The sequence below is a fragment of the Symphalangus syndactylus genome, chromosome 9 (genome assembly GCF_028878055.3).
Source record: "Symphalangus syndactylus isolate Jambi chromosome 9, NHGRI_mSymSyn1-v2.1_pri, whole genome shotgun sequence".
Classification (NCBI taxonomy): Eukaryota; Metazoa; Chordata; class Mammalia; order Primates; family Hylobatidae; genus Symphalangus; species Symphalangus syndactylus.
The window spans coordinates 33,267,113-33,280,485 of NC_072431.2; the positions used below are offsets into that span (position 1 = coordinate 33,267,113).

Sequence of the window (13,373 nt, forward strand, 5' to 3'; positions counted from 1 at the left end):
TATAAGCCACTAGAAGATTGAGATAGTATTTTATGAAAAAAATGAAAAACATGAAAGTTTGTGTTTCTTTTGCATCTAGTAGACACTATACATGTTCATTGATGACATGAATTGGGTATGCACTGCAAGTCAAATATTAAACAAGTGCACGAGTAGGCATATAGTATTTATGAGTAGGTCAGAAGTGATTCGAGGGATCAGAAGACATAATTGAGGTGAAGTTCAGAAAAGTAGCTTTGTTAGTACCATGTTTAGACAGAGTAAGGTCCTACAATAAACTAGGGATATTTTAGGAAAGCTTAATGAGTGAGGGGCTGTTTGGCCTCCTAGGAAGTATGAGGTAGAATGTCCAAGTATTACAGTATTAATCGAAGAAGACTGAGAAGGCCAGAGTGGGATGTTTGTCAGAGGGACATTGAGAAGATCCACCTCATCCTGGGTCATATTTGGAGATCCTCCGAAGTCCAAGAGAATTTCCAGTATAATCTGTAAAGTTTTAGAGTTACATTACTTATCTTGGGGTTCAGATCTGGCTTGAGATTCATAGCCATCAACACTGAAAAATTGGCCCTGTGTTCCTAACGTGGTATTTTAGAAATACCAAAGTATTAAAAAAGGATGAGTTCATGTCCTTTGTAGGGACATGGATGAAGCTGGAAACCATCATTCTGAGCAAACTGTCGCAAGGACAGAAAACCAAACACCGCATGTTCTCACTTATAGGTGGGAATTGAACAATGAGAACACTTGGACACAGGGCGGGAAACATCACACACCGGGGCCTGTCATGGAGTGGGGGTTTGGGGGAGGGACAGCATTAGGAGATATACCTAATGTAAATGACGAGTTAATGGGTGCAGCAAACCAACATGGCACATGTATACATATGTAACAAACCTGCACGTTGTGCACATGTACCCTAAAACTTAAAGTATAATTTAAAAAAAAAAGAAATATCAAAGTATTAGTAACCCACTAGTAGTTAATAATTTATAACAAGTAGATAGCTGATCCTCATTTCATTTGTTTATCATCATATTCTACTTGGTTGATGGAAGCCAGTGAAGACTAAAGGTTAATAATAATGCTAATATTAATAACATCAATTAATGAAACAGATGTTTAATCTGTGTCTGATTTCCACATGGAACTGTGTTAGGCACTGTGGGAATTTCATAAAAGCAAAGAGAGCCCGCTAGCTGGATGCTTTTCGTCTCTTTGGGGGTCAGGGGAAGGGGTGGTATTTGCAAGGACGGTGTCCTTAGGTAGTGTTTCCTAGCTTATATAGCTTCTTAGCTTATATAAAACTTTTCAGCTGTTATCCCATTATTGATCTTCTTTGACCAGTGGTTTTGGAATCTCTTTTTGTCAAAAATAATAAGTACATGTTTTATGACTTTGTGTCAATTTTGCATTATATCCTAATTTTCTAAATAAAAAGTGAAATTGACTTTATCTTTAAATTTATAGTTTCATTGGGGTTCATTTAACTGAGGAGGGCATTTGCTAAGGCTTCTATTAAAGTAACACTTTTTTATAGTAGCATCTCAGTTAGGTGACATGAAAATAAACAATTCACAACCCTGGCTGGAAACCTTTAAAAATGCAATGTCTAGACTCAACCCACAGATTCTGATTTGGTAATTTGGGGTGATGTCCAGGCAACTCTGATTTTTAAAAAGCTGCTCACAGGATTCTGATTCACAGCTAGGATCAAGGACTGGCTAGGAAAACTGCACAAATCCCTCGGAATCCAGAAGTCCAGACTGGAATCCAGGAAGCTGGTGTGCTCAAAATTCCTGAAGATTTGTTTTAAATGTCTATCAGAAATTTCCAAAATAAAAATAAGATAAAAGAAAATGTTTCAGAAATCCCTTGGAAAAGTTGTCTTTATTTAATCAAGGGTAATGAAGCAGGTGGGAAAGGTTTCTGGCTGAAGCCCAGTAGGGCTCACAAAAGGTATATTGAAAAGTTTTGTTATCAAGAATCTAGACTTGGCTAATTATGCAAATGTTTCTGTTTCCTAATTCTGGGATTTTGCTCTGAGGAGAAAATACATTTGATATTTAAATTGAGTTAATTTTATTAGAGATTAGATGCAATGTGAAAACTAATTTTTTCCCTTATATTACTTATTGCTATTGTCACATGTTATTTAAGACTGCTGTTAGCTTTTAAAAATTATTTCTATGGGCCAGGCGCAGTGGCTCATGCCTGTAATCCCAGCACTTGGAGGCTGAGGCGGGTGGATCACCTGAGGCCAGGAGTTCGAGACCAGCCTGGCCAACATGGTGAAACCCTGTCTCTACTAAAAATACAAAAAATTAGCCGGGCATGGTGGTGTGCACCTGTAATCCCAGCTACTCAGGAGGCTGTGGCAGGAGAATCGCTTGAACCCAGGAGGTGGAGGTTGCAGTGAGCTGAGATCATGCCACTGCACTCCAGCCTAGGTGACTGAGTGAAACTCCATCTCAGAAAAAAAAAAAAAAAAATTTCTACGAAAACATGTTTTCCAAATGCCTGTGAGCTGTCAAACATGTTTGTTCTATACCCATATGGAGATGGAGAGAGAGATTTGACTTCTCCCTCCACTTTTATTATGGTTATCCTTAGCCATCACAGACTGCTTTAACCTGATATTTTCATGATACCACTTTCTAAAAGGTGTTGTTATTGCAGGTGACTGCCCTTCTGAGTAGTTGTGAGGAAAGATAGATATGTTATCAGAAGTCCAGAAATCTACAATATATCTGAAAATGAACTTTTGATTTTGGAATAATTTTCAATTTATAGAAACGTTGCAGAGACAGTGCAGAGTTCCCATATACTCCTCACGCTGTCTCCCCCACTGTTGATTTCTTATGTATTCCTGACAAATTTGTTACAACTCAGAAACCAGTGCTGCCATGTAACTGTTAACTAAGCCCCAGAATTTGTTCCCATGTCACTAGTTTGCCTACTAGTGTCCCTTGTTTTTGCCAGGATCCAATCCAGGATAGCACATTGCATTTAGCTATAATATTTGCGAAAACAGGAAAGGAGTTCATTAGGCAGAGCTCTATGAAAAATTGGAAAGCAGATGTTGTCTCTTTCTTGTCTCTATTCTGAGATCTTTTCCTCTCTTATCCTGTCCTAGATCCCCATCAAGTTCTATTGCCATGGTGGTGTTCAACATTAATCCATTGTTTTTGCCTCCTCCTCTGATATGGTTTGGCTGTGTCCCCACCCAAATCTCATCTTGAATTGTAGCTTCTATAATCCCTACATGTCATGGGAGGGACCCGATGAGAGGTAATTGAATCATAGCAGCAGGTTTTCCTATGCTATTCTCATAATAGTGTACAAGCCTCATGAGATCTGATGGTTTTGTAAAGGGCAGTTCTCCTGCACACACTCTCTTGCCTGCTACCATGTAAGCTGTGACTTTGCTCCTCCTGCGCCTTCTGCCATGATTATGAGGCCTTCTCAGCCATGTGGACCTGCGAGTCTATTAACCCCCGTTTTTCATTATAAATTACCCAGTCTTGGGTATTTATTCATAGCAGTATGAAACCGGACTAATATACCTTCCCATCAAAACGCTCATTCTCTCAAATGTCCATCCTATAGCAAATTGTTTAAAAGGAAATGAAAAACCCTGATAAATTGACAGCTGCTTAATGTGTTAGCTTTCTTACAAGTTTTTACACTTAGAAGAGTATACCCAAAAAACCATGCCCTAATCCCATAGAATGGATCTGTAGTGGTGACATTTGGAGGAATGCAGTTCGTTGTCAAGGAAGATGTTTTGTACAGTGGCTTCCTGTATTAGGCCATCCTTGCGTTGCTACCTGAGAGTGGATTATTTAGAAAAAAAAGATTTAATTGACTCACGGTTCTGCAGGCCGTATAAGCTGATGCTGGCAGCTGCTCAGCTTCTGGGAAAGCCTCAGGGAGCTTTTGCTCATGGTGGAAGGTGAAGTGAGAACAGGCACATAATTTGGTGAAAGCAGGAGCAACAGAGAGATTGGGGAGGAGGTACCACACACTTTTAAAGGACCAAATCTGGTGTGAACTCAGAATGGGAACTCACTTATCACCAAGGGAATGGCCCAAGCTATTCATGAGGGATCCACCCCCGTGATCCAAACATGTGCTGTCAGGCCCCACCTCCAACATTGGAGATAACATTTTTTTTCTTTTTTTTTTTTTTGAGACAGAGTCTCACTTTGTCACTCAGGCTAGAGTGCAGTGGTGTGATCACAGCTCACTGCAATCTCCGCCTTCTGGGTTCCAGTGATTCTTGTGCCTCAGCCTCTCAAGTAGCTTGGACTACAGGTGCAAAACACCACACCTGGCTAATTTTTGTATTTTTAGTAGAGATGGAGTTTCACCATGTTGCCCAAGCTAGCCTCGAACTCTTGGCCTCAAGTGATCCACCCACCTCATCCTTTCAAAGTGCTGGGATTAGAGGCATGAGCCACAGCGCCTGGCTGAGGATTATATTTCAACATGAGACTTGGGTGGGAACAAATATCCAAACTATATTCCCTCCCTCTCCAGTTCTCCTGTGCATCTCTGCACATTTTCTGAGGAATTACCATATTGCTTGTGCATCAGAGTGGAGGCTGGTCCCCTCACTGTATTCAGAGTTACACCTACACAGTGAGGTTGCAAGGTGTGTGTGGGGTTCCAGCCCCCTGCCTAGTTGATTAGCCCTCCATCCTGATGATTGTGCGGGGCAGGAGATGGGTCTCCCAAGGGGAAAGAGAAGTTTTCACCTCTTAGTAAATGCCACTAAGGTTTTTCAGGTTACAGTAGTTCTTTGACTAGAGGAAGTCACAATGCTGTTTATAAGTACTGATGTGGCCTTTGGTTGTATCACCAATTTAAATTAAGATTGTGGAATCACCCTGAAAGATTCTTTGCAAGAGATCATTTGAAGTAGGTCCAGACCCTCTGGCTGGTTAATGAACACAGGTTGTTTGTTCTTCTAACGTAGTCATTTTCCCCTAACATCTCATTGTAAAAATAAATATAGCAACTTTAAAACATTTTATAATGAACACCTTATACCTATAATCTAGGTATCATCATTACTGTACTTGCTCTATCACATATATATCCATCTATTCATCCTTCAGTCTGTCTTAACTTTTTGATGCATTTCAAAGTAAATTGCAGACATCAATACACTTCTCCCTATTACTTCACTACCACCATAGTTATTTTGGAAGAAGCATGGAGAGTAAGAATTTTATGCTCTTAAACTTTAGAAAGCTCTTCTCATAAATAATTTTTGATGATTTCTGATTTAGAATTGATAGTAAGTTTAGAAATAGAGATCCTTTTTGTTCATTTTCATTGCTGTTTCTCTTTGAGTTTTTTTTTACTTTTTTATTTTTTTGTCTTTCAAGTTTTGCTCCAGGGCAGAGTTCACAAAAGTAGAGCTCGAGGCAAAAATAATTTGGGTGTAACCTTAGAGTTGGGTTTCTAACTTTGAGAGAGGAGTATAACCTATCACTTTAGCATTAATGTCTTTTAAAAATGCAACTATCCTTATGTATTTTTTAAATACAGTGAATAATTGCTCATAGTTACGATTAAAGGGGCAGGTTTTATTAACCCTAACGTCTTTTCATTGAGGGTCCGTTAACCTTAGATGAAATTGTGCAATAAGAAAAAATTATCCTAGGACATCTTTTGGTTATCAAATTTAAAATATCAAATAATTTATGCCTTTTCACTTTAGCTTAGTGGTTCTTTAACAGTATAATGAGGGCTATTTGGGGAACTTGGTAAAGACACAGATTCTCTTCCATCTCTGTGGAATTCTGAGTCATAGGCCAGGAGGGGCCTAGGGGTCTTTAACACTTGTCCTAGGTGATTCCAACACAAGTAGTCAAAGAGCCACACTTTGGTAAATATTGCTTTATGATCATTTGGAAATTATTGGGTCTGACAATTGGGACTTAATGTAACCACACTCACCATGTCTCCCTTTGGCTTTCTTGAATGCTGTAATGGTGGCTCTCGTAACAGATTGCAGTGAATGCCAGCACCATCCCCGAACAAATACAGTCCCTCTCTGTGCACGACTCTCAGGTATGTTTCTCTGCCAGTCATTCCGTTTGAGATGCTTTGTAGACAGATCTTTTAAAAAACCAACATTTAGAAAGATAGACAATTCCAAGGTAGTGCCTGCAAATCAAGGGCTTATAAGCTCTCTTTTTAAATAGGTTGCTATTGACTGTGCTTTGTGGGACCTCCAACCTTTAAATGATAGGCTCAAGAGTGAGAATTGATTACCAGACTGCTCCTGAAATTGCTGGTACTGTGGAAAAGAAGAAAAGGAAAGAAAATGACACCATTCTGTTATATTCCAGCCACAGAACATTGTGGTTAATTGATACTTTTATTTTTTGCTCCTGGTTGGATTTCTGTAACCTGTTTTCATAATTCTGTTATCATTGAATTTTATGGGCCAATTCATCTCTACAACTTGCCTTGTAAAAATAATAGTCCAGCAACTGTGACATGCATTTATAATGCATATTTATTAAAGTTATGGGACAGAAGACGTGTGCTGTGAGCCATGGTGGGAGGTGATGAGGGATGCTGAGCAATCCAGGGAAAGGCCTAGGGGCATAGAACCAGAGCACAGGCCCGCATTCTGGTTCTGCTGTATAATTAACAGGCAAGCCCTTTTGTTCTCAAAGTGATTGTACTATAAAGCGTCACCACTGTCAGGATCACAATTTTCTTTCTTTCAAACTCTGCATATTCAATTTAAATTCATTTCTGTTTTACTTGGTCTGTGTTTTATAAAATAGCCGTACATTGGAGAGATAATTAGAGTGATTTTGTTGGCTTCAGGAAGCCTGTTTGAGGTCAGATAGCTAATGCGGGGCCCTTATTTTATAGTTGAGGGAGTAAAGACTTGCAGAGGTGAAGTGGCTCCCCATAGTCACACCACTAGTTAGAGGCCAAGTCAGGATTTGGTTTAGGTCTTTACACTGTATCAGGCAACTCAGTAAGAGACCTTGAGATAAACTGTAGGGATTGGTTGAATGATAAAAGGCAAGTTAAGAATAATAATGGATCAGAGGGCAAAGAGAGTAAAGGAAACAGGAACAGGGATTAGGATAACTAGTACTGTAGAGCATTTTATGACTCACTTTCATACATATCATTTTGTTCTCCCTGCAACCTTTTACGGCAGGCGTCATTCAGAGAATGGCTTGCTCATGGTTGCATTTCAGGTCAGTGGCAGCACCAAGTCTTGACCTGAAATGCCTTATTTTTTCTACTCCAACAATAAGGTCTACTCATGTCCTGGGATTCCCTGAGAACAGAGAGAGGCTGTGTATTGGAGACATTCATGGTTAATAATCAATATTCAAGAAAATGGGCTCTAGGTGAGAAAGGCAGGAAAGGTAAACAGTGACTGAATCTTCTGGGCCCCACCTTCCTCTGCATTGCAGGGTTTAAGGTGCCCAGCCTTTGTGATCCCCAAGTTTCAATAGTAACAGTCCATGTGTGGGTTGTGAGGTGCCATTTTAGGTAGCTGGACTTTACTACAGCTTATACAAGTTGCTCATGATGCCCATCCCATAACTGAGGCTTTCCATATGAAACATTCATATCCACAATTGTGGTGGGAATTAGGCACCATTACAACCTTTACATGGAGGTGTTACGATGCCAAACAAGGCCTGCGTGTGTAAAGATCTAGTTTTGAAATTTCCAGAAAGAAATGGCTATATGAATCAAGTGATATTGTGATTGTATTCATTCCTTTCCTGATACAGTTTGTAACACTGTTTGCTGTTTTCTTTTTAAAGGGCCCACCCAATGCTAACGAAGACTACAGAGAAGCATCTTCTTGCGCCGTGAACCTCGTTTTGAGATTAAGGTAAATAATATTGTTGTTTATTCTGCATTGTTTTTCCTGTAGTACAATTTTTTAAATTTCCTTCGTTAACTTTTCATAATATTAGCATAAAATAAAATCGTTAGCTTGTTTGATTTCCCCGAACCAGGATTGTGTGCTGTATTCCCAGGGCTAATTGTGCTCTTCTAATTGCTTGCTAAAGAAGAGTAAGAAAGAAAAGCACCATATGAGTGTGTCTGCAGGCTCAACGTACCTTTCATTATGTTTTATTTCCTTGCCTTTTCCTTCTTAGGTTTTTTTTTCTTTTTTTTTTTACAATGTAAGATCACAGTAAGAGATTTTTAATGAGTTTCTTTCACACTTCAGCAGTCGGTCTCTGACAGATATAAACCATGCTTGTACTACAGGTTGCCTGTTCAGAACATTTTTCAGTGGCAAGTTTGATCAGCCACTGTGGAGAAATGACAGATATATTTTGAAAGAAATCTCAGTCTTCTAGGAAATGGATACAAATATGGTGCCTGACAGTATGGTCTTTGTCTGCAGTCGAGTGAATGAAAGCGTTTTCCGTTTTAAGGATTTTTTTTTTTTTAATTATTTAAAGGTTCATCTTTGTGATGTTCTTTGCTAAGAATTTGATATCTCAAGACAAAACTGTTTAAACTGAATTATAAACAGCTTAGTTTATCAGTTCTATCAGAATACTGTCACATCTTTGAAGATGTTTTAAAAGAAGTTATACATACGTTCTTCTGACCATTGAACAAAGCATGTGCATATACTAGGCATTTTCTGAGTTGTAGCTACAAAAAGCGAGTTCATCAGCAAGGTTAGTTTCTGGCCACTAGGGATTTTCAGAGTTGTAGCTACAAAAAGTGGGTTCATCCTTAAGGTTAGTTTCCACCCCTCTGAGTTATCATAGTCCATCTAAGTAGACCATTGGCACCATAATCACCCCTCACTTCTGATGGTCATTTATAGTCTGCATTTTCACATATTTATCAAGGGAAACTCACAGTAACCCTTGGTATGATTCAATTCAGAGTTAATTTCCCAGTCGAGAAGTACAATTATCACAAGGCTGTTTTCCTTATATTTGACAGTAGCCTTGATTATTATTCACAGTTCGTGAATTTAGCAATCACTAAAGAATGAGGTAGCCCATTCCCTTTTTGTTTGACTTTCGAATGAGGTACTTCTTTCATTTATATTTTACTTGTTCAGTTATTCATTAATTCAGCCCATATTTATGAGGAGCCCACTCTGCGCCAGGAGCTCTGTACCAGGCTCTTGTTTGTCATTGAGGTGCAGTGGTGAGCAAGACTTACCGAGGTTTTAGTCTAGCCCACTGAGCATGCAGTGTTGGAAGTGACCCTTAGAATCCAACAGTCTAATCGCCCACTTTATATATGCAGGAATCTTTTTTTTAGTGTCCCTGCTGGATGTTTACCTACCTTCTGTGCTTACTAAAGCTCACGTTTTCTCCATGATGGCCCCTTTAATACTAAATAAAAGCCTTAATTGTTTGATGGTTCTTCCTCCTCCTGAAGATTAAACCGACTTTTCTGTTCTGGGCTCCTATGGGCTGTAATATCAGACTGTCTGGATAAAAGTCTCCTGGAAAATGTGTCAAAACACGTACTACTGAACCTTAACTTTAGATATTATTTTGCCCTGGGTACTAGAGCAATATAAGACAAATGTGTTCCCTTATTTTTCTGAGAGCCATTTGTATATTTGTAAGGAATGTTCTTCTCTTTTCTTAAACAAAATACTATAAGAATCTTTAGCCTTTTTCTCATGATACAGTTTCTATATTGCTCTTGCAATCCTAGTTGCTCACCTTTATTAATATTTAGTCTGTATCTGCCTTTGTTATATTTTCTCTTGTGGGTGTAGGTTGTTTTCATAAGCTTGTGGCTTGGATCACTAGTCCTACATGATGCTCCAGGAAGAAAGGGTTCTATGTTCAAATAAGTTAAAAAACAATGCACACTATTCATCAATCTGAGCACGTGCACACACACGCACACACAATTTTTTTGGAAATCATAAGGAAAATTAACATTAAATATTTTAAGAAGTTCTACAAGAAGGGAATTTGTTTAACTTTCTTTAATCTAAAACCTATTTGACCTCATAACTCTTTTTATGTGGTTATTTTGTGTTCCTTTTGTATGTAGTGCCCATATTTAAATACAGGATTCCAGATGTGGTCTGAGCAGGCTGGAAAACAGTATTAAGATAATGTGTTTTGTTTTTTTTTTTTGTAATCCACACTGTATAGTTCTTCTAAATCAGCGTGAGTTTTCATTGCCTTTTGAAATATCCATGCACAGTGGTGACATGTTCAGCATGACTCAGCAGCCAGACAAAACAGCTGATTTTTTTAAAGGGCTACCAAGCCTAATTCTGAACTGCAACTCTAGTTACAACTTACCATTTATCACTAATAATTAACCTGATAGTTTTGATGAATTTCTTGTCCACTGTATGTTTCAGTCATGACCATCGATGTGTCATATTCCAGTGTTTAGTTATATGTCCATTGCCAGTCTGATTAACCTGCCTTTTAATCTTTATCCAAAACACTGATTAAGGTGTTTAGTAGTTTGAGGGAGACGAGTCTTCTGACATCTGTTAGAAACCATTCACTGTCGGAGTGACTTTCAGTAATGAACTAGTGTTCTTTGGTACAGTTGTTCAACCAGCAACAAATTCAATGCCTTTTAGTGTACATCTAACACAATTCAGAAGGATATCATAAAGGGATCTATTATATATGTTGCTGAAGTTAATATGTACCACATTAATGGCATTTTCCTGAATCTAATAACTATAGAAACACTTTCAAATAATAGAAATGTATTTTAGTATGACTTATTTTCAGTGAACACTTGTTGATACCTAATTGTTGGTAAGTTTGTCTACTTAGGTTGCCATAAAAAAATACCATAGACTAGGCGGCTGAAACAACGGAAATGTATTTTCTCATAGTTGTGGAGATCAGGATGTCAGCATGGCTAGTTTCTGGTGAGGGCTCTCTTCTTGGCTTGCAGCTGTCTGTCTGCTTACTGAGTCCTCACATGGTGGAGAGGGAGTGAGAGCAAGCTCTCTGGTGTCTCTTGGGTCCCACCTTCATGAGCTCACCTAAACGTAATTACCTCCCAAAGGCTCCATCTCTAAATACCATCACATGGAGGGTTAGGGCTTCAGCATATGAGTTTTTTTTTTCAGGGTGGGCCACGATTCAGTACGTAGCAGTTGGTACACTTTTTTTTTTGCTAAATATTTACAAGCTAGTTATTTAGACTATTACTTTTCATATTTGTGAACTCATGAATCTCTCAGAAATTATTTTTGGAGTGGGGTGGAACGGGGGGGATTTCCTTGTACTTCAGTTTGAGAAATAGCCTTTGAAAGTTGTAAGTTAAACAGTATTACTTTTTTGTGATCACTGTGTTCTAAAGTAAATGAAAACGGTAAATACATTCATTCATTCTATAAATATTTATTGAACACTTACTATGTGCATGGCATTGTTCCAGGTGCTGTAATGTACCAGTAGAAAAAAGAAAAGGCGGACTTCTTGCCCTAAAGGAGCTTACATTCTAGAGCCAGGGAGAGGAAAAATTCAAATATTTAAATTGCATGTATGATATACCAAGTTGTCTGAAGGAAAAGGTATGTCAGGAGGATAGAAAGTAAGGGGGATGGTATTCTATATTATAGAAGGTATATTAGATTTCTGTTGCTTGTGAAAAGCTACCACAAACTTAGCAACTTAGAACAGCACCCATTTATTATCTCAGTTTCTGTAGGTTGGAAGTTGAGCAGGGTATTCTGCACAGTGTCTCGCAGGCTGAAATTAAGGCATGCTCATCGGAGCTCATGGTCCTCTCCCAAGCCTTTTTGGGCTGCTGGCAGAATTTAGCTCCCTGCAGTTGTGGATTGAGGCCCTGAGCTCCTATAGGCCACGAACAGTTTACAACATGACTGTGCCCTTTCAGGAGCAGCTGTGGACCATCTCCCCTACTCCACCCTCACTCCCAAGGCCTCAGTCTTTCTGTTCAAGGTTTTTTACCTGATTAAGCAGGCCTCACCTAGGATAATCTCCCTTTTGATGAACTCTAAATCAAACTGATTTGGAACTTTAATTACATCTTCACCTTTGCCATGTGACATAACTTAATCGCAGGAGTGACATCCCATCATAGGTACAGGTCCTGTTCATACTCAAGGGGAGAGGATGCTGCAGGGCGATTTCACTAGGGAATGGGTTCATTGGGGTCATCTTAGAATTCTGCCTACCACAGAAGGCCTCTCCAAATAAAGTAGTATTTGAACGGACAGACCCCTATTGGAAGTGAGGAAACAAGCCACGAGGCCGAGCCAATAGCACTTGCATTGCAGTCTGAAGCAGGAAGCATATTATAACCAATTGGAAAAGCAGCCAGGAAACCAGTGCAGGCCTATGAGCCAAGGTCATGGGCACAGAGAGTTAGCAGAGGCCAAATCACGTAGGGCTGTGTAGCCTGTGGTGAAGACTTTGGATTTTACTGTTAGAAGCCAGAAAACCAGGAGGCCTGTGAGCAGAAGAGTGATATGATCTGAATAAAATTTTAAACAGAGAGCTGCAATTGATTTATAGAGAACAGACCATGTAGAGAGCATATAAGGTGGCTGTGAGAGTCCCCTGGCAGGCTACTGCTGTGACATAATGAAGATGATGTGACTTGGACCAGAGTGAGGATTACTGGAAGTGGTAAGCAATTATTGGATTCTGGGTTGGGGAGAAAGAACTTGATTACTCAAGGTTTTGGCCGGAAAGTATGGAGGAATGGAGTTACTATTTTTTGAGATGGAAAAGAGAGTTTGAGTTGCAGATGGGATGGAATAAAGAACTCAGTTTTGCACATGTTAAGCTTGAGTTATCTGTGAGGATGTATCAGGTAGGGATTTGGATGCATGATTTCAAAGATGTCTGGGCTAGAGGTGTAAATTTGGGAACAATTGGTGCCTATGGCATTTAAAGTTATGAAATGAGTGGAATCATCTAGGGAGTAAGTGAAGGTAGAGAAGAGAAGTGGGCTGGTACTGTCACAGATGTTGCATAGATAAGCATCCACTGATTGAGAAGGAGAGGCTGGTGACGTAGAGGAGAGAGTGATGTTCCTAAAAAACAAATAGAGGAAGTGTTTGAAGAAAGGAGGAGTGAAAAGCTGCATCAAATGCTATCAATAGATCAAGTATATTTGCAAAACGAACCACATGCTTGACCTTGGCAAGAATGTTTTCAGTGCAGTGATGGGGACAGAAGCCTGGTCCAACTGGGTTCAAGAGATTGGCAAGAGAGAACAGGGGATAACAAATAGATAACTTATTAGTACAGATAACTCTTGTGAGAAATTCTCAACACAAGGGATCAAAATTATGCAGTGATAGCTCAATGAGAATATTGGGTAAAGGAAGATTTTTTTAAAAAAGCATGTTTACAGGT

General features: G+C 39.2%; 1 protein-coding gene across 3 annotated transcripts in view; it reads left to right on the forward strand.

The window, feature by feature from the left end:
* STK39 (serine/threonine kinase 39) overlaps window positions 1–13,373 on the forward strand; it is a 296,006-nt gene that overhangs the window by 177,642 nt on the left and 104,991 nt on the right. For 2 of the 3 annotated variants that reach the window (XM_055291899.2, XM_055291900.2), the window contains 2 exons: window positions 6,022–6,084; window positions 7,824–7,894. In XM_055291899.2, the coding sequence (XP_055147874.1) occupies window positions 6,022–6,084; window positions 7,824–7,894 (134 nt within the window). The remainder of the gene's footprint in view (window positions 1–6,021; window positions 6,085–7,823; window positions 7,895–13,373) is intronic. The other variant, XM_055291901.2, reaches the window with a different exon arrangement.